Here is a 22,805-nt window from a genome sequence, read left to right as displayed (position 1 = left end):
ATTATAGAAATGTAATCAATAATGTATTATATATAATCTACTGCAATATTTAACTAGCAAAACAAATAGATATGTAATGTAACTACACTTTACATAAAAAAAAAAAAAAACATCATTAAATCGATCTATTATGATCTGTTGTTTTATATAAGGGTTAAACCTCGTAAATATGCTTCTAAATAAAAAAAGATGAGCAAGTCTGCTGTGCTCGGACCCCTCCTCTTCTTCCTCCATCTCTGATCTGCTCTTTCTCCACCCTTCCCTAATACTGCCATAAACTTTCAGCACTCCAGAGCACTGCCACAGATCTAGAAGAAAACCACAGCAGCGCCACCCAACACCAAACACTGTCCATCTACAACTTCAGGTAGGTCATATTTTTCATACGTTGTATCAGTGTATTGATGGGCAACAGGGATCAAAAGTTTATTAAAGTCAAAGATCAGAAGCATCTCTTCATGAATAATGCATTTTCAGGACAGTGCGTCAAGTTGAAAATAGACTGATTAACAAAACAAAACCTCTGGAGATTAATGTAGCAAAACAAGTAATAGCTTTGATCATGATTTTTTTTTTGTATAGCAATATGTAGCAAATGTTATGTTTAAATAAGCATTTGATATGTTGCTAATTTGCATAAACTTCCATCAAAAAAACAAAAACAAATCTGAACGTCGGATGTAGTCAGGTTTAAAATTGTCACATGATTTAATTTTATTCGAGGCAATTGTTTTTGTAGAGAGGATGTACTTATCACTATTTTATCATAATTAAAAATTTAATAAATAAAACAAAATTCCATTAATTTTACTTTATAAATATGGCTTTTTGAAAAATGCTGTAGATAAAGTAATAAAACAGTAATAGATATCAAGACAATTCCACAGTTGATTAATTGCATACCTTTTTTTCTAGTATTTAATGATTTATAAATTCAATTTAAATATATTTCTAAATTAAATATAAATTTAATTTAAATTATATTTAACACATTTCAATAAAATATGTGTTACAGAGGGGGTTTCAGGCATCTGTTTTTATCTAAAACATGCTTCACTGGCGAGAAAACAGTTAAACAGACCATCTGCAGCCACAATAACGAACGAACCTCCTCCATTCAGCCACTTTACTTTCTCTTTACTTTTACTCTTTACTTTATTCTTTACTTTCGCGGAGTAAGGAAACGGTGGAAACTCACTCCACTAAAGACATTCATTAGCCGACATATTTATTTTCATTTGTTAAGCTCAAAGACTTGTTTAAAAACTATTTCTAAATTCAGTTTTAATGTACAGCAAATTAATTAATGAACAATAATAATGAAGTGTGGTCAAACAACTGAGTTAAATCCAAACACACGTCCTATTCTTATGCCCCATATGGTGATGTAGATGTCTCCAAAACATGACATTTGGGCAAATCTAAGCTTGTTTACATTAAAACAAATATAAATATGCATATAATAAATAATACTGGTAATAATAATAATAACATTATACAACTGCAAATTCTCATGAATAAACTGAAAAAGCCCATCGAGATAAAGGCATAGAGGCAGTGATTTTTATATTTATGGAGAAAATAATATTTCTTGTAACATTTTAACCCTTTATTTTATCATCTGTAAAGATATTTGTGTACTGCTGTACATCCTGTCTGTATTAAGCAAAGCATACACGATTTGACTCACATAGGCGCATAACTAACACGCTCTGTGCTAGACTGTAGACCTGCTTTTAGTTGGTTAATGGTGGAGTCTATTTCAGTTTCTCAAAACAGCCTTCCTCAACAATGCACCTTAACACACCTCCTTTCTAGACTAGCACACCCATGAGTCCACAAAGTGGCGCAAATGGATTTATAACTTAAACAACGTGGCACAAAATGTGAAAATTACAGTTGCGTTCGGTTGAAAATAGCAACAAAACACGCCAAACACATCCTGCGTCTTATTGTGCTGGGTGTATGACAGTGCCTAAAATGTTTACAATCTGGACAATTATGAAAAAAATCCCTCTGTGAATAACTTCAGAGTACAGATAAATAAATAAAACCGTGCAGTTTACTGTATGTTAGTGCTGCTAAAGTGAAGATTTATGACTTCATGTGGGAGAAAATATCACTTTGAAATGTATAATAGTTGAAACCTACAGACACGAATTGATAGTGTGACAAAAGAAACTCTTAAAAGCGTATTTCGGATGTCTTCTTTACATCAGCCTGAACAAACATTTTACGAGAAGCTAAAGAAAGCAACATTTTGCCTCAAACATCGTACATCATAAGATGGAGAAACTATTTTAAACATCTATTTTTGCACATCCCTAGATTCCCTACCAGTGCTATATACATATGTATCTCCATTAGTACAAAACACACATTCTGGTAATTAATAATCAGATGGTTCTTCATCATTTACTCTTAGTGTTTTGTAATGGTTGGAGATGAATCAGTGTTGTGATGTTTTGGTTGCTGTATGTTCATGTTAAACAAAGATCCAGACACCAATGCTGGAGAGGTGAGCTAGACTGACAGTGACCCTACAATCACACTGCAGTGGGAGATCTGACAGCCCTTCATTTCAGCACAAATGAGCTCTGCGCTTTCACTGCGGCCCTGCAGAGTCAGAAAATGTACCTGCGTTATGTAGAGGAGACCATTAATGCTGGTTTAACCATTGACTTCCACAGTGGGAAAAACATACTATGGAAGTCAATGGTGATAGCTTAACAACTTTCTTCAAAACATATTCTTTTGTGTTTGACCGAATAAAGAAATAAATGACGGTTTGGAAACACTTGAGGGTGAGTAGTATATTTTAATTTCTGGGTGAACTATCCCTTTAAATCGCAAGGGAGTTTCTAAAGAATCTCAAACAGGAACAAGTAGAGGATGAGTAATTTCATCTCTTTAAAGCAACAGAATGACAAAAAAGGAACATTAATAAATACCAATATACGACTGCATCCACACATCCCTTTTCAGTGTAGCCAAGTTTGCCCTACAGGCAGTTCATCGAACACTGTCCTACCTGCAAAGAGTCATGACCTCTGAAGCCATTAAAAAAATACCTCTGCATTGCTCTGCGATGCCATCATGGAAAGTTCAGCAATGAGGCCAACTGAGTGCACTCGCAGCTGGACTTATTGCACAGTGAAGCTGCCAGCGCAGGGTAAAAAATGCATATAAACAAGAACAGGCTTGAGAAATCTCCAGGCTAGCTTTTTTCCTTCTTCGGTGCTATTTCCATCTTATTTTAGCTGCGCTTGTTTTATTTCTTCCCAAGCTTTCTTGGCTCATTTTAACAGATTTTTTTTCTTTTTGGCAAAAGAATGATGTCTTGAGATAGTTGATAGGAATCTGCTCTGAATGACCATATGAGGAAGGGTCTTCAGCCATGATGGCCTCTTGAGGAGATTGTTAATGATCTTATCATTCCCGCTGGTGATGGTGGACGTGACCCCTGACTAGCTAACTAGGGTGCTGGAATGTCGTTTCGCTGTGGTGTTGACAAACATCTCTCCAACACCCGTCAGCACCGGCAGTGTGTTTATCTCCACCGCGTCATGTGTGCCGCTGTGTGGGCGCCTGAATAGACTGAAGCACTCCAGACTTCACTGTCAGTCAATCGCCTACTTCACTGCTCTCCCAATGACACTGGACAGATGGACACTATGAATACAAGTCACTAGGAACCAAAGCATCACCTACTTTTGTGAAGTTGGTCAACTTGAAAAAGCAAAACAAAAAACAACATCAAAAATATTTGAAAGCCCAAAATGTTCTTCAGTTTATCTTTGGAACGCAAGGTTTCTGTCCCTCTGCTGCAAGTCAATTCACAAATTCATTGTTAAATAGTCAAATAGTTCCAACCCAGGCTTATTCTGATTACGTACCCTTTTTTACATTTCTGGAGAGCGCCAAATAGGTCCAAGGAGCTTTTTTTTGCCGTTCTTGTCTTCACGAATTTACCAGAGGCCGCTGAGTTCGCAGATCTCAAATTTCTCTCGCAAGTGCTATTCGCACCTGTTGTCCTTGTGTAAATCCACCAGAGGCCGCTGTCGACTGACTGATCTACTGACTGCCCAACTGACCGATAACCCCACCCCCTTCCCTAAACCCAATCAAGTGTTTTCAAAAGTACAAATTGACCCGCCCACCCCTTTCCCTACACCCAACCAAAAGTTTTAAAAAGCAATCAAGAAAAAGAAAAGCCCCCTGATTCTTACTACATTTTCAGATTTTACCATATTCTCACCCTGTTAATTACTCGTTTATTTTATTTTTTAGCTTTTTTCTAACCTTCCATTGTCGCGGTCAACTGTCCTTGGTGTCTCAAGTCACCGACGTGCATGTCGAGCAAGTAGACAAACTGGTAACAGTAGCAATGCCATCCATACGGAGGCAGGCGGTCAGCTGGTGAGCGAGAAAAGGAACAGCTTCATACAGCGCCGTAGCGTTTGTTTTATGAATGAAATGCAGCCACACGTAGCTACATAATTCTTAATCTCTAGACATGTATATACAACTATGTTTTCAGAATGAGCCGCCTGTGTCGGATAGTTCACCTAAAATTTTCAAATCGGTCACGACAATGATTTTCATTCTTCTGTTATACTCAAATGAAGATATTTTGATGAAAGCTGGAAACCTGTATCCATTGATTTTCCGTAGTATTTGTGCTTGGATTTGGATTTGCCATAACTACTGTAGGGATGTGCAAAATGGTTTATTACAAGAATCTGTGCAAGTTTTCAATAAGACCGGTTTTGTGTTTAGCATTTTGCATGTTGTTGAAAGATTTTAGACTTCATACTTAAACTTCAAACCCAACCATCATAGGGTGAGGTGTTTAGAACAGAACAAATTAGCTGAGACTTCATTTACACTCATGGGTTTTTGTTTTAAAGCCACATTTTAGAATGAAAACACTCCTCGTACAGACAGTTTTTTTTTTACAGTGTTTGATAAAAAAGGTCTGCCTCCACACTATCAAGCTAAAAAGATTATGGCATCCATACTTGCGGTCCACCGGTTGTATAATGGTTAGGGATGCTCGGATCGATCAGACGAAGATCTCATGAACCAATCACAAGACTTTATTTATGAGTTTACCAGCAGAGGAAGACGCATGTGCGCTCGCTCACAACATGCGATGAGGTACATGAGCGATCGATGCACTTGCTTCACAATGACTAAAATATATACAGATCTGGTGTGACCTGTTTATGTCTTATGGCACGACTCGCATGAGTGATGGTCTTTATATTGCAAGTGTAACACTTGTATTTGAAAATATTTGAATGGTTATGTATGTATTTAGGCCTTTTTACATATAACAATTAAAAAGTTTTGTGTTTGACAAAATTACAAGTTCACTAAAAGCTGGCTGGAATTAGATAAATAAAACTTTCATGAATAGTTAAAAAATGTATCTGATTGTAGTATACTAATTGCAATAAACAGTAGTTTGAAGGCCCCTTTCCTTTTAGTACAAAATTAATAGATTTATAGGTGTGCATTTTAACATCTTTTGCCTCAAATATGCGCTCCAAACTTTTTCTTGATTGAGACATGTTAAATTCTTTCATCTTTTGCAGTGTTTCCAAATTGTAATTTTTCTACCCAATTTTTACATCTGTCCTATCATTTTCTGTAAAGCTGCTTCTAGCCATTACATGTCCACACTAAATGGTTAAAAGAGATGTGTTTAAGGCAATGGTGAGCAAACTCGGTCCTGGAGGGCCGGTGTCCTGCATAGTTTAGCTGCAACACTAATCAAACACACCTGAACATCCTAATCAGTGTCTTCAAGATTACTTGAAATCTATAAGCAGTAGGGATGTAACGGTATCAGAATTTCACGGTACGATAATACCTCGGTATGAATGGCACGGTATGGTATTTATTGAATAATTTACAGGAAAAACAAAACTAATAAAAAGACTCAAAAAAGTGCCAAAAGTGTTTATTTACCTTAGCACTGAACAAATCAATGACATACAAATTAGCCATCTATCTGTAAGTTTCGAAACAGGAACTTCAATTTTTCAATTTTAATGACAAAAAACTATTAAACTATTGAAATAAAGTTTCAATTTAGTATTGTTGAAAACTCATCACATTCAACATTTAATCACTCACTCACTTAGATAGAGATGGTTTTTTAAGGAAAATTATCATAAACTATAATCTGGTAAAAGCTGGCATCTCTGGGCATGTCCCCTGCAACAGAAAAAAACCCTCTCATTTGGGACTGAGGTTTCTGGGACTGAGAGATATGATTTAGCCAAGATTGACAGCAGTGGGTAACGTTGTGCATTGTCTTTCCACCACTTGAGAGGACAAGCCATGAGTGAGATAGAGATCTCTTTGCAGTACAAGCCAATGTCTGCATTAATCTAACAAGTGTGCTGTGTTCTGCAGTCCTCATGACTGTTTTTAGTCGTATTCCCCGACTTGTATTTCACCACAGTCTGGCAGTGCCTGCATATTGTTTTTTTCTTTGTCTGTCACCTTTTTCCTTTTTCGTATCTTTTTAGAAAGAAACCGAAATGCTTTCACAACCCGCTTTAGGTTCGATCATTTCCAGCTCTTTTTCTTCAGCGCTACTAGCAACACATCCCATTTCCGCATTACTGGATCTGTAGTGGCAACAGACTGCAAAGGATGATGGCCACGCCTAGGCTGATGGGAATTGTAGTTCCCGCTACCTCCCGTTCACTTCATTCGCCAAAGCAAACTTTTCTCAGAAATATAGTTTTATTGAGTCATGCGCCTACTGTAATGTTGAAAAAAATTACTATTGCGATATGACGGTATTTACAATATTGTTACATCCCTAATTAGCAGTCATGTTTGATTAGTGTTGGAGCTAAACTGTGCAGGATACCGGCCCTCCAGGACAGAGTTTGCCCACCCCTGGTTTAAAGTATTATATGCAGCATCTTTAATTTATTCTCTTAGGTAAGGCGAGATCAGAATCAGTACTCGGAATCGGCCTGATCACTATGACAAAGAATCGCTACTCGCCTTTATCAAAACATTTTGAATTATGAGTCAAAGATGGAGTAATGTGAATGCCAGGCTTAACCGTATTAAAACATAAGAGTTTTAAAACAAAAACACACTAGTGTAAACGACACCAGAAGTAAACACCTCAAGTACTACAGATGTTGCTAATTGAAATAATAATAAAAAAAGCTAACAAGATAAAGTATAAAACTAGTCACACAAAATAGCTGGCCTAACAATTGCAACCAATCCCAAAGTTAGGATAATTCTAAGGGCCCACACATTAAGGGGGCCCCCAGACCCATTACCAAAGGCCCGTGACATTGCCCTTCCCCCTGCTCTTGACTTTTGACCGGGACAAATCTCTGGAAAAGAATCAGAACAACCCCTATTTTTCTATTTTTAGCTGAAAACTGTCTTGTAGACATGCTTTAGGATGAAAAGTGTACTGTTTTTATAACATGGACCACTGCCGAAGCCTTCAAAACAATCTTAAACAGCATAAATTGTAGAAATTCAATGCGTGTTTCATAAGCTGCTGCAAACAAACTGGCTTCTATCAAGACCACACAGATCAGACTTTCCAAAAGCACTAGATAGCCTGAGTATAACCATTTCCCATTAGACTGAAGAAGCCACAGCCTACATTTCCAACAACAACAACATCATCATCATCATCATCATCATCATCATCATCATCATCATCATCATCATCATCATCATCCCAGGCCTTCATAACAGTCTTGATGAAGTGCTCTGTGTTATAAAATAGATTTAGACCCCCGAGGGATTCTGGATAAATCCTGGCCACAGTTTGAATGGAATATTGTGACCAACAAAGGTCATTCCTAAGAATAACCTTATTACAGGCGATACGGATAAACCAATAAACCAGCCAATGAGAGGGCAGGCCACAGGTGCTTCCGTATGCGTGATGTTACTCCGAATGCATCATTAAGACAGAAGTCCCGACAGATCTGAGGAGACAGCAGGCTGAAAGAGACAGATAAGCTTGTTTAAGACTAATGCACAAAGATTTATAATCAGGGCCACTTTATCTTTCGACGAAAACAGAGCTTCATCTAATCTTTCTGGAGGCAAAGTGCTAAATCCTGATTTAGGCTGTTTTGTACACGTAAAATCACAGATATAAAACGCCTTTCTGTGGACACCTCTTTTTATTTACTCAGAGCCAAGATGGGACAATAAAGAACTGAATTAGCTCACTCCCACACTGCAAGAGGGAGGGAGTTACATAAAGGCACAATATGTGCTCATTTTGCAAGTATTCAAAAATAACGAATGCAAGTTAATCACTTGTTCTCAAAGTATTACAGACCCAGGCTTTGTACAAAAGAGCAGCTTTGGTAACACAATCTCACAGCAATTCCTAACTTTTTTTAATTAGTGGCTAATTCGTATGAATTTGTACGATCTCATTGCACAATTTAGTACAATTTGCTCATCTCCCAATGGCGTTTGGGTTTAGGGGCGGGGTTGGGTGCCACACCCCTTTTTTAAAATCGTACATTTTTTTTTACGAATTAGCCACTAAACTGACAAAACGTAAAACACTTAGAGTAAAATTAGAGTAAAATTAGAGTAAAATTAGACTTGTTTTGGATATGAAATCACGAATAAGATGACAACATTTCAGTCTGAAAGAAGAGATCACAGGGGTTTTCATTTTGGGTGCATATCAATGGAAATGGGTGCTATCTTATCATCTGCAATATACCGGTAAAAATTTATACAACTATAATAAAAAAAAAAACTTATTGTTTTAATAACGAAAACATGTACAATTGGTCTCTGCTATGAACTATTACAGAAGCCCATGTGCAGTACAATTTTGTGTGCTTGCTTAAAACAGGGATTTACGCACAAATTTTCACTCTAAATTCACTTTATATAATCAAGTGTTTGAAATCAATCCTCTTTATGAAGAAATTTTAGTAGTATAGTTGTTATAGTATTCTATACCGTGATAAAGACTAGGTCAATTAGCTTTGCATTATAAATAAACATTATTCTTATTAAAATGCCCAGGATAAATAGGCCTAGCTGCACGACAGTGAAAACATCTAGCATTGCGATGTTTGTTTATTTTACAAAATCAATTGCGATATGAATTCATTTTTACCAGATGACTTGGTATCTCTATTTGGAAAGAATTTATAATGTTTGATCGATTGGAATGTTTGTGCAGTGCGATGCATTTCCATAAAATCTAATAAACAATCTATACATTCTTTGGGGTCCCCTACACATTTTTATCGTGGTCTTTGATATTTGCAGTGCATATCTGTATTTGCATGTGCTGTAAGTATTGCGAGTACAAATACAATCAAGAAAAAGATACAGCAAAAATAAAGTATTATTTCCTGAGTCTGACAGTATTTAAGTACAGTAATTGAACAATAAAAACAAATTTAATAAATTAATAGTTATTAAGTTTACAAATACAATTTCGTATGCCGGAATGCTTTTCAATTCCAGGCATCAAAAAAACATGCAAATGATAAATTATAATACAAAGTGGTAAGCATGGTGCCAATGTCCACTGAAATTCAGATTTTGCAACGTCAAATGCGTCAAACGCCCAAAATGCTTAACTCCAATCATGGCATTCGCATGCTTCATTTGCGCAAAACACACCACGGGATGTTTGTTCGCGTCTTTGCATTGACTTAACGTGTAAATGACTAGCGTTTAACACTTCATCCACATCTGGTGTAAACGCAGCATTAAGAATTCAAAGTTCTTCATCTGCAGTGTTCTGCAGACATGAAGTTGAGTTGACAATGACAGATAACAAACGATAACCATTTTCAAGGTTTATTGTGGTTTGGAAAAGTCAAGGTTTTTAAAACTTCACTACGGTATATATTAAAACGTACTACGGTATATGTAGATTTGTTTTTTTTAACCACTATTTTAATTATTTTTAGGGCAACAGTATCTTAAGCAGAAAAGTGTCTCAAATTTGGGTCAGCCCATGATTTAGCAAACAACATATCGCTAATACACCAACAGTTCTGGACCTGAACTGACTTTATATCCAAAGACAAGACGATGCCTTTTCAAGATGCTTTTGAAACTAAGAAAGATAGCAGAATTTAACAATTTATTAATTAAATTATTTAGCCTGACATGTTTACTGTTCCAAAATAATTTAAATGTTTTTTTAAATAAAGTATATCGTGTTCAATGGGTGGAAAAGGTGTTGTTTTCTTACTAAGCCATTTAAGAACATATTTTAGAGCAGTAATCACAATACCATGATATTTTTATCCAAGGTTATCATACTGTCAGAATCTGAACGCTGTAGTGACAGATGAACTATTTTCCTGAAACTTCAGCAATCCTGCATGTCACGTGTGAATTCCGCATGCACATTCACTCTTTCATCTGCTTCTTCAGCCTCCACGTGGTCCACCGGCATCCGGATCACCTCTTCCATCACCACAACATCCAGCACTCCTTCCTCCACTGCCATCTCTCCTTCTTCTCCTCTCTCTCTCTCTCTGCACTAATCCATTCATCCCACCCACCCACAAGCCCCGCGGCTCGCTATGGAGAAGGTGCAGCACATGACACGGGCGGCCATTCGGCGGGCATCCACCATGGAGGTTCCCCAACAGGCCAAGCAGAACATGCAGGAGCTCTTCGTCAACTTCTGCCTCATCCTCATCTGCCTGCTGCTCATCTACATCATTGTGTTGCTAATGTGAGCGGGTTGGGTCTCCCTCTAGCCAATGAGAGCGAAGGACTGTACATTGTGGGCCAATTGTGGTGTTAAGGGGAGTGGGGGGTTATTATTTATAAAGGGTTTAGAGTAGTTGGGTTCTACAATGCATTATTTGTTTGTAAATAGTACACATTTAGAGGTTAGGAGGGTAGGGATAATAATAGACATTAATTATTGGTGTGTTGGAGGGTTTTAAGTGGATAAGAGATCTGGCTCATGAAATGCAAATATATGTGATATATCTGTAACATAATTTAATTCTGTAATTTAATTAAATTATGGGCCAAATATTAAGGCAGAATTACATGTATACTTTGAAAAAAGATGGTGAGTAAGAGGAAAACAATGAGAAGTGCATACTTTCGGAGTGTAATTAAACATTTAAATCATTACCGAAAAACAGAAAAAAATGTTACACTATCCTTCAGAGATTTGGGCTCAGTAAGTTTTTTTTAATTGTTTCCACTTATTTAGATCTTTCTAACTTTTATATATATGTAAACTAAAGGATGCCTGAAATGATCAGATATTATCGATGGTGTGACAAATTGTACTGCAAAAAAATAAATAAAAAAATAAAATAAAAACTTCAAGAATTAAGAATTCAGTTTTTGATAACTTTTTTTTGAAACTGAAAAAAAGATTTTACACTAAAATATTAAGCAGCCCATTTGCTTTTAAAATTGATGTTGAATATTGCTGTAAATTTTGTTATTATTATTTATTTAATTTAAATAATTAATGTAATAAAAAGTTAGTCTTTACATTAGGGTTCACACTCAGCATAAACATTATAGGTAAATGTAAAATGTGTAAAATAACATAACAAAAACATAATACAATAAAGAAAAATGACATGTTATGCTGACTAAATTTAAAAGCAACAAAAAGTTCTTGATTGTCTATGAACTGGACAAAAACAAAATACATTTACAGCAGTGTTTCCTCTAGGATTTTTTCCAGCTGTGGCGGCAGGACTTTTACACAGATCTTCCAGCAACCTAAGGCGTTATTTAAATGACATGTCATAAGTGCAGTATTAAAAGCCGAGATCGCATTCATGTAATACGAGCATGCGAATCTCTACGTGCACGCCGATTTCCTCTGTTCGTTGTCTTGCACGCTCTCAAATATATGATGCTCAAGCACAGATTTTCTTGTGCGCTCTCAAATAAGCACTGCTGAAGTGATTATTTATGTAATGAGGATGTCTCCAACTTTTTATAAGATTTGCAAGGAATATTTATGAATGTCTCTAATAGACCTACAAAACGGCATTGATGCGTCCTGAAGTAAAGTGAAACGGCTAAAAACTCCAGCAAGATAAAGTCATTGCATGCACGATTACAGAAGTTTGCTCTGTTATAATTCACTTATCTTTTAATACATTGAGGCGATTATAATCCGCTATTAAAAAAAAAAAAAACATAACAACGGCTGAATGTTTTGAATGAGAAGCTGTAATGTAGCCGTGGTGGGAATGAATTTTAGTGTGGCGCCCTGCCATGGAACAATGAATATAGCGGAAACCATGTACAGTCAAGCCCAAAATCATTCATACCCCTGGAGAATTCCGACTGCCATTTTTTGTTCAAAGGTAAATAAAAGCTTGGAAACATATATTTTTCCACAATAAACTTCTTGTACATTGTCTTATTATAGTTTGGGAAAGCCTGTGCCATTTTCAGTAATAATAATAATAAAAAAAAACTTTCCGGTTGATTTAAAGTAGTTTTAAGTCAGCATTTGCCAGGGGTATGAATAATTTTGGGCTTGGCAGTATATATAAAAATTTCCAGGCTTTCAATAACTAGAATAGAACTTTTAAAACCTTTTATATGTATTTTAGACCTTTTATTAAAATCAAATAATTTCAGATCTGTTGAAAAACATTTTAAAAAACTTACTGACCCCAAAGGTTTGGACAACGGCAGACAGATATTTAAAAGCACAATAAATCAAGAGACAGTTAAAGCAGCGTCCAACTAACAGACATTTCAAATGGAAAAGCAGACCAGTCTTCACTGTGAACCTATGCTGCATGCAAGTGTCTTACTGTTCCTGTCACTCTCCCATCACTGCATGTCACCTGTGGGTCTGAGCCATTACACACTATGCCAAACTGAAAAACACCTGCTCAATAAAAAATAAATAAATAAATAAATCACCTGTGTATGTGTGTGTGTGTGTGTTATAAAAAGTGTGCTGCTTCAGTTTTTGACTCATACTCCACTTTACTAATACAGGGAAACAAACTCAAAACCACTTTCTGATACTTAAAATTGAACATTCATCTTGTCTGCAAAGCTCATGTCAGTTTATTGATCATGTTTAGCTCTTTCCACGGCATGTGAGAGGCCGACGGCGTGATGTAACCAGCTTCTCATCGAAAGACAAGAAGACCATCCACCTGAAGCTAAACACACTTGTCCTGCACATCATCCTGACCTGAACCTGATTAAATCTCCAGCCGTCAGTATGAATCTGATCAATAACCGAGGACTAAATCTGCTGCTCAACTTCCTGCTCATTTTTGTGGCTCTACTGCTCATGCTTATTCTGGTCAAGCTCATGTGACCAAAAAAAAAATGGTTACAAGTAACAATGTACAATATATCGGTGGCCATAATGATATCAGCCAATAACGCTATTTTTTTTATCGTTATCGTTCTGATAACATTATTAGGCTGATCCTAAGCCGAGAAATGATGTATTATTTCTGCTGGTGGAACCACTTCACGTGCTTGCTGCTTGACACTTTATTTATTTTAATTGCATTTAAATACACACTTATATATTTCTTTCTTATTTTACTGGTATTTTGGTTTTGGTGACCATCACGATGTCAGCTGATAATGATAAATTTGTTTATTATTATCTGTCTGATAACAAAATTAGGTCAATAATTTTAAGCTGATAAATCATGTATTATTCTCACTGGTTGAACCACTTCACCTGTTTGCTGCTTGACACTTTTTTATTATTTTATTGGTATTTTGGTTTTGGTTAATGTCCAATAAATTGATTGTTTTGTTGCATTATTTTTGGTCAGGCAGTAGATTTTATTTATAGAAAAGAAAGTTAGCAATAGAACAGAACAGTTGACAGTTGTTTTACAGTATAGAGATCAGCTCAAACATTTCTGAAGTTTTTAAATAAAATAAATTACAACGAATGATTAAAATAATAATAATAATTTGTTCACTGATTGTTTCCAATTAAGGAGAAAAATTAGTAGGAAAAAAGGATTTTTATTGGCTAATATATCAGCCTCTAAATCTAAAAAGTTACTGGTTATCCATCTCAGTTAAAAATATCGGTTTGGATCCGTAGCTACAAGAGATCTGTTTGTTTCAGAAACTCGCACTTTATCTACATCTTAAACCATTTTAAAAGTTGCAGTAAATGACTTCAGACTTTTATATTTTTTTTCTGACTTCACTTATAGACCTGACAAACTTTCGCAAACTGATTAGCAGAAAAAGAATGATTCTGATTGGCTAGTTTTCGCATCAGTGCCCTAAGCAGTCGTAAACAGTGCTGGTTCTGAAGCCTGGTTTCTCTCAAGGTTTTTTTCCTTCACTTTCATCAGAGAAGAAAAAAAAACTGTTCAAGTGTTATCAGTCAGGAACCAAGCAAACCAATCACAACATGACAAAGCATGATTTAAAGCAAAAGAACTGCATCAAAATTAGACAACAACAAACAACAACAACAACAACGCCTAACAACTTTTAACAAGGGAAAAAAATCCTACTAAGCACTGCGACTAAAAATTTTAATTGTGTAGAGCTGCATTGGGAGTGGGTGGAGCTAAACATCTCTTATTGCTGGCTTTACTGCGACTCTCTGATTGGTGAATTCCATGCTAAGCATCGTGGGAAATGTAGTTTTTTTCAGTATGTGTTAGACTTTCATTTACTTAATGCAAACAGATCAAATTAACAAAAACCGATATGTCTAATTAACATTATAGAGACTCACAACAACTTTGTCTTAAAAGGATTATGAGATAATTAGATAATAAGATGAGAAATGATAATTAGAATTTTTAAAAATAAAGCTCAGCTGTCCCTAACATTTTAAGACAAATTTTACTCATTTTGGTAGTAGGAATTTATGAGACTAATGTAATGTACAAATTTATTAATTATTTACTAAAAATGGATCCTGCTCTAAAGCCAAAAGTAAGATGATATTAATGATAAAATAAACAAAACAAATAGAGACGTTTTTTTAAAGTAGCAGAAGTGAACATCAGTACTTTCATTGTCATTTAGTTCCCTCTAGTGGTTGTTGCCTCTTTTTGCCTATTAAAATAACAACTAGCATAAAAAAAAAATTTGATTTAGGTGAACTACAGGTTTGGAAATAGTTTGATGAATTAAAAAAGAAAATATATACAAGCTCTCAGATCACATCACTATTCTGATACTATATTACTATTGTGTGTATTATTCCTGCTATTTAAATGGTGTGATATGAAATATTTTTAAAAATAATGATGAAAAAAACACACTGGTTTGCAAATACTATAATCCAAGTTGTAATATTTACATATTACTTATGCAATCACAATCACTGTGTTCTTGTTTTGTATCTGTGTGAATGTATTTATGATGTAACGATACGAGAAGGCATTATTAAGTGCTTGATATACAAGACAACATTAAAGCAAGCGCTACAAATAAAACCCTTTCACTGATAATCAACCGTTTGTTTGTTTCTTGTAATTAATAAATCACGAATAAAACTGAATAATACATTTAAAGTCTTCAGTAGGGAAAATTAAAAACATTTGAATATTCAGTCCTGCAGAGTCAAAAGAACAAACACTGGCTCTTCACTACTAAAAATAGACCCCTGACACAGGAGACTATAATCAGCATCTAATCTAAATTGACCTCATTTATTTTTCTAATGCTCATCGTCCTGGTCATACTGTGCATGATTCAGCGGAGCACATTGTTTTCCAATCTCTTCACTCAATCTACCTCATGGGTATTCAAACTCGGTCCTGTAGGGCCGGTGTCCTGGAGAGTTTAGCTGCAACCCTAATCAAACACACCTGAACTAGCTAATCAGGCTCTTACTAGTTATACTACAACAGGGGTCACCAACCCTATTCCTGTGCTGCGTCAGAATTCGCATACTATCCGTCCTAAATAGTATTTTAAAATAGAATTAGTATGTCCCAAATCGTACTATGTCGAAAAGAGTATGCCAAAGCTTCCCGGATGGTTTACTATTTCCGGTGCAGAAGCGCAGAAGCGTCCATACTCTAACCGCTGATATTACCCATAGTGCATTGCGCGTTGGACGTGATTAGAACTACAAACGCAGGTGAAAAGTGTAAACAAACTACAAACATGATCGACGCGCAAGACCAACTGTCAAGTAGAGAGGCTTCGGTAAAGTTGTTTGTATGACTGTTAATCAATATCTAGCCAACTGAAAAATATTTAAATCGCGTGTTCTGTGTTATATTTCATCTGCAATAACTATACTGAACTTATATAAAGACGTGTTTGGACATTAACATCTAAAGCTGAATCTTAACATTGAAGCTGCGGTCACACTGGGCTTTTCCTCCCATAGACTTCCATTCATACGCACGCAAATGCGTCAGACCGTTCACGCTTGGTGAACTCTGGCCTGTGAAATCGCATCGCTTTACTGCGTGAGACCAATCGAGGGTCAAAACAAGGAGCAATCGCTCGCTTTTTTAAATGTCTAATAAACTTGTTTAATCCCGCCCCTTTTCGTAGTGCCGAACGACAGAATATCGCATGCTCAAACTCTAATGTAATCGCAGCTTAAATATGACTGAAATGTGGATGATTGACAGGGCTCATAACTTAGCAACCCAACGCTCTGTTAACGAGGAAGTAGTACGTCCCAAAGCTTGCATACTTTTCGATTACACACTCAAAAGTATATATTTTTCCTTCATAAAAAATGTACTTTCAGGGCGTTTTATAAGTTTGCGAATTGGGACGCAGCACTGGAGAGCTAGCTTTCTGCTGAATTCTGCCACGCTCAAACTAATATTTAAGCATGCAAACTTCTGTCATACGGTGCTGCAAAAAGGGGCAGGATTAAACAAGATGATTGGACATTTAAAAAAATTTTTAACAGTTTGGTCCATATTTTAAGTTTCTGTACAGAGAGGTCATGTTTTGATCTTCAATTGGTTTCACAGTCACATAATGCAATTTCGCAGATCAGAGTTCACCTTTGCAATACAAACTGAAAAAACTTGTCGCACGTGCATGCGTTTTCCGGCGTGTCGCATTCAAATGTGTATGAATGGAAGCCTATAAAGTGAAAAGTGCAGTGTGTCCGCGGTTTTAAGCTCCAACCCTGATCAAACACACCTGAACTAATTTAGTAGAACCTGAAGCAGCACTTGATAATTAGAGACAGGTGTGTTTGGTCGGGGTTGCGACTGAAACCTGCAGGAAGGCAGCTCTTTAGTGACCCCTGTACTTGAAATTTCCTGTCAGGTGTGCTGAAGCAATTTGGAGCTAAACTCAGCAGGATACCGGCCCTCCAGGAACGAGCATGGATCTACATAAACATATTCTGGAATGTTATGGAAAAATATAAAAAAAACATTGGCAGATCAAATAAATACTGTTTTACTATGGACATCACATTATTTGTTTTAACAAACTGAGGTAACATTTTAAATGAAGTTACAATAAAAACTTTTAATTTAATAATTATTGTCTTGGCAACAAATTAAATGCAGCTTAGATAAAGCAAATGTTAACTAAAACTGAAGCAAAAATTTGTATGATTTTTTATAAATTTAAAAATAAATTTGTAAATATTTTCATTCAACAAAATTGTACATAAAACGAAAACTTAAATTTTACTTTAAATTTTAAAGATAAAACTTTACATTTTCCTTTAGACATATAATATGAATAGAGAAAAAAATATGTATGTATATAATTAATGAGAAAAAAAAATATATATATACAATACTACAGCACATTTAAATTAAAAAACTAAATACTAAATATTTAATATTATAAAATAAACAATTTGAAACAATATACTGAAATTCAATCTAAAAGTAAAATAAAAATGAAAAATAAATATTGTCATACTAGATAAATACTAAATAACATAAATGCAATGCTAAAATATAATCACTTAATAAAACACTACACTACTATGACATATTTCTTCACATGGAACATCACTTGAATTCTTGTCACATAAGAAAAAAAAGATAACTAAAGCATATTTCATTTCTTTATCCTGTGGCTTCTGCTGTAACCAAAAATTCCTCCTTCCACTGGGCCTCCACCAGAGGGCGCAGCAAACCTATTTTTTTAAGTGGAATTCTTTTTCCAGCATTTCTTTGCTGCTGCCACAAAGCCAATTCTACATCAACACCCCAAACCCATACTAAACGAAAATAATAAAATAAAATGTAATATGTTAAATTTGTAGTACAGAAGACTGAACAAACAGAGTGCTATGTTGTTTGGTTATTTTATTTTATTGTTTGGATAAAATAATCTAAAATAAATAAAATAAATGATACTAAATAAAATAATAAATAATAAAAAAAAACTTATTTTATTGTCTGGATAAAATAACCTAAAATAAATAAATAAATAATACTTAATTAAAATAATAAATAATAATAAAATAAATTCTAAAATAAAATGATTTAATTATGTTAAATTTGTAATGGATAAACTAAACTAAAACAAATAAACAAATAAATAAATAAAATAAAATAATCCTCCAGTAGCACCCATCATACGTCAGTATCCCCTACAAAAAAAACAACAACAAATCTGACCTGTTCAGAGTCTTGTCTGAGTCTCTCCCTCTGCTGCTGCTGCTCCTGCTGCCATGATCCACACCCGTCAGGTCCCGGCCGGTACTCCATCTGCTCACTTAGCCACATCTGAGTCCTGACCGCTGGCTGAATGGGTGACCCACCGACCGCCTGCTGCCTGAGTGAAGACGACCCTCTCTGTCCCGGCGTTGCCAGTCCCACAGGTGGCGTCTTACTCTCTGGTAAGGCACTAAAACTGAGGTCTAGTGTACTCGGCTTCAGGGGAGATGAACAACACGAGTCCGATTTACCTAAAGTGTTGCTGCTACCCAGTTCATACTTATTGGTCGAAAGTTTAAGCAAGTTTTCGGAAATAAATCCATCAGAGTATTGAGGGTCGTGCCGGTATCCGTAAAGCACACCTCGATCTAGGGATCCATGTGGGTCCGTGCGGTGGGAAGGACGGTTTGTTGGAGTGGGCTTTTCTTGGGCGGTGAGGCGGGTGAGGGAGGACCATCGACGCACGGGACGGGGATCCTTCATGTCCAGGGGGATGTCGAGAGGCGAGGGAAGCTGGCAGCTGCTGCTCCAGGGGCTGCTGGGTGCCGAGGGAGCGCTGAGTTTGGAGTTGGATGGAGAGGGCATGACAAGAGCCGTCGGGATCGGGCCGTGGGGACGCAGAGGGAGGAAGGACAACGTCCCGCTAGAGCTGGAGTGATCTGGAGGAGGAAAAAAAAGAAAGAAGATAAACGTGGTTAGAAATATATATTTTGAGGGTTAAATGTTTGATTGTTTGTGTGTTTAGATGTTATTCTTGGACTGTAATGAGTAAAATTATTATTATTTTTTAAAACAGTAATAATAATACATTTAAAAGTGTAAAAAGTCAAATAATGGTTTCCCCAATCATAAAATAAATAAATAAATAATAATTGGAGAGTTCCAAGCAATTGTTTTTAAAATATTCTTATACAGGCTGTCGATGACAGATTCATTTAATTAAAACCAATTCTAAAATAAAAAAAGAGAAAGGAAACAAAAACGTTTATAAGTGTTTAGATGTTATTCTTTAACTGTAATGAATGCAATGGCTTTTATAAATATATTGATGATAGATACATCAAAATAAATTATATATAATAAAAAAGTAAAAGGGAAAACATGGTCAGATATATTTTATCTAGAAAAAATTAGTGCTTTTTTCGAATGATAATAATAATAACAAATGAATATGCGTTCAAAAAAGTCATGATTTCCCAAAACAACATAAAATGAAAAAAAAAAAAAAACACACAAAACATTAAATGAATATATAATCTTAGGCTTTTATAAGTATAATGATGATAGATTTATTAAATAAAAAAGAAAATGGAAAACATGGTTAGAAATGGTAAAAAACAGCATAAAATGAAAAGAAAACAATAAAAGAAAACAAAAACATTTAAAACTTTGAATTAAAGAGTTCCAAACAAGTGTTTTTTATATCATTCTTACACATGTTTTTTTAATTTAATTAATGATAGAGTCATAAAAAAACAAATAAATTCAATCATTTATTTTCCTCCAACTTAGTCGCTTTATTCATCAGGGGTCGCCACAGCGAAATAAACTTACAACTTATCGAGCATATGTTTTACACTGTGAATGCCCTTCCAGCTGCAACCCAGTACTGGTAAACTTCTATACACACTCATTCACACACACATAGACTAAGGCCAATTTAGTTTACCCAAATCACCTATGGCGAATGTCTTTGAACTTGTAAGGGAAACTGGAGTACCCAGAGGAAACCCACGCCAACACGAGGAGAACATGCAAACTCCACACAGAAATGCCAACTGACCCAGCCTGAACCCAAGCGACCTTCTTGCTGTATCGCAACAGTGCTAACCACTGAGCCACTATGTCACCCAATAAAATAAATTCAAAAATAAAATAAATGAATTAATTATGTAAAATTTGTAGTAGATAAGACTGAACAGAGAGCTAAACTGCTCATTTTTGGACAAAGTAAAGTTCATTAATACATTTTCTTTTAGCTTAATCCCTTTATTTACCAAGGGTTGCCATTTCAGAATAAACTGCATAAAATAAAATAAAATAAAATAATAATAAAATAAAATTAAAATAAAATAAAATATAAAAAATAAAGTAAAATAAAAAGTGCATACTTTAATATTTATTTTTACGAATTTTATAATGTATGAACTAACATACAAATTTACATGAAGACAAACCAAGAAAAGCTTCATTTGAAAGTGATCAACAAACGAGCTGTTTTCCATGCCCTTGTCTGAAAGGTATTAGACAGAGACATTTGAATTGGCAAGCCTCTGATGAGGTTTACAAGAAATGACTAGTACAGGAGCACAAATAGAGCATATAACACTCTCTAACACGCTCCAAGTCTTCCTCGGAGACACAAAGTAACTGAAAGGAGATGATCTAATACTGACACCCAGAGTCCTCCAACTGCCCTGACTGCCACAGGGATTCCCCGATCATACACTCCACAAAAACAGAAACTCAACTCATCTGACTCTGAGTCAGTGGACAAGAACAACACACACACACACGCCTGTACAAACAGGTCTGATTTAAAGTAATACATGTTAAGCATTTTATTAAATTGTAAAAAGAAACACAACACAGCAATTATTATGAGAAGACATTTAGATGAACTATTAGACATCTATTGGATGTATATAGAAGATAAATATGACTAAAACACTTTTTTTTACAAATGCAATATGTATTACTTTGCAATATGCCCCCACCGGCCACTTTATTAGGTACACCTTACTAGTACCGGGTTGGACCCCCTTTTGCCTTCAGAACTGCCTTAAGCCTTTGTGGCCTAGATTCAACAAAGTACTGGAAATATTCCTCAGAGATTCTGGTCCATATTGACATGATAGCATCATGCAGTTGCTGCAGATTTGTCGGCTGCACATTGATGATATGAATCTCCGGTTCCAACACATCCCATAGGTGCTCTATTGGATTGAGATCTGGGGACTGTGGAGGCCATCTGACTACAGTGAACTCGTTGTCTTGTTCAGGAAACCAGTCTGAGACTCAGAACTGAGTGTATCGAGTGGTTATTTGAGTTACTGTTGCCTTTCTATCAGCTCAAATCAGTCTGGCCATTGTTCTCTGACCTCTGGCATCAACAAGACATTTGCGCCCACAGAACTGCCACTGGATATTTTCTCTTTTTCAGACCATTCTCTGTAAACCCTAGAGATGGTTGTGCGTGAAAATCTGAGTATATCAACAGTAGGCTCAGAACAGCCCGTTGGCACTTGGTACCAACAACCATGCCACGTTCAAAGTGACTTAAATCCCCTTTCTTTGCCATTTAGATGTTCAGTTTGAACTGCAGCAGATCATCTTGACAATCGTCTTGATGTTTACATGCCTAAATGCATCGAGTTACTGCCATGTGATTGATTGATTAGAAGCTTGCGTTATTGAGCAGTTGGACAGGTGTACTAAATAAAGTGGCAGGTAAGTGTTTATTTCAATATGTATCACATAATATGTATAGCAAAACAAAAACGCACTCACTTTCATGCTGCATATTTCTTTCTTTATCTTAAAACAAAAGCACAACACAGAACACAAAAAAACACACAAAACAAACTCAATTTCGTTCTGCTTATTTTTTTCTTTATCTTAAAATAAAACACACACAAAAAACACAACAAAAACAAAACATATTTTCCTTCTGCTTATTGCTTTTTTTATCTTAACAAAACACAACAACACAAAATAAACTCACTTTTATTCTGCTTATTTCTTTCTTAATCTTAACAGAACAAAAAAAAAGCACATTTCTTCTTCTAAAATGTAAAATTAAATTACATTATGGAAATTGACCAAATAAGTGCTTTAAAAAGTGTTAAACTCTTATACTGGAATAAATGAAACGAGTGAAATAAAATTGAAAATAAATTATTAAAAGTGACAAGTCACACATCATTTTAAATCACAGTGTTTTATTTCTCCTGTTCTTCACAAAATATTTCTGTTTGTGCTTCCCTTCTCCATTATTTTCCTTGTGAGCTATAAAAGTCACTTGAGAAATTAGCAGGTAATTCCCAAAGTAATATCAGAGACATCAGATTAGGTTTCAATGTTCATGAAAGTCTATAAATTTTAGAATGACAACACTCAACCTTCTTCTTAGGCTAAAGTAAACAGTGCTCGTCTCTATGGAGGCTCTTTGTGTGT

General features: G+C 35.5%; 2 protein-coding genes across 3 annotated transcripts in view; one reads left to right on the top strand and one right to left on the bottom strand.

Moving 5' to 3' along the window:
- The window catches only part of cep85l (centrosomal protein 85L), a 108,848-nt gene that overhangs the window by 36,077 nt on the left and 49,966 nt on the right, over nucleotides 1–22,805 (bottom strand). For both annotated transcript variants that reach the window (XM_087298763.1, XM_087298762.1), the window contains exon 3: nucleotides 18,591–19,288. In XM_087298763.1, coding sequence (XP_087154889.1) covers nucleotides 18,591–19,288 — 698 coding nt within the window. The remainder of the gene's footprint in view (nucleotides 1–18,590; nucleotides 19,289–22,805) is intronic.
- On the top strand, nucleotides 257–15,478 carry pln1 (phospholamban 1). The gene is given in 3 exon segments (NM_001201561.1): nucleotides 257–367; nucleotides 10,438–10,744; nucleotides 13,101–15,478. Coding segments are annotated over 2 exon segments (174 nt in total). The 5' UTR covers nucleotides 257–367; nucleotides 10,438–10,589; the 3' UTR covers nucleotides 13,120–15,478.

This window comes from Danio rerio, chromosome 20 (assembly GCF_052040795.2).
Source record: "Danio rerio strain M-AB ecotype USA chromosome 20, GRCz13ab, whole genome shotgun sequence".
NCBI lineage: Eukaryota > Metazoa > Chordata > Actinopteri > Cypriniformes > Danionidae > Danio > Danio rerio.
This window is presented reverse-complemented; position numbering and strand designations above follow the sequence as displayed.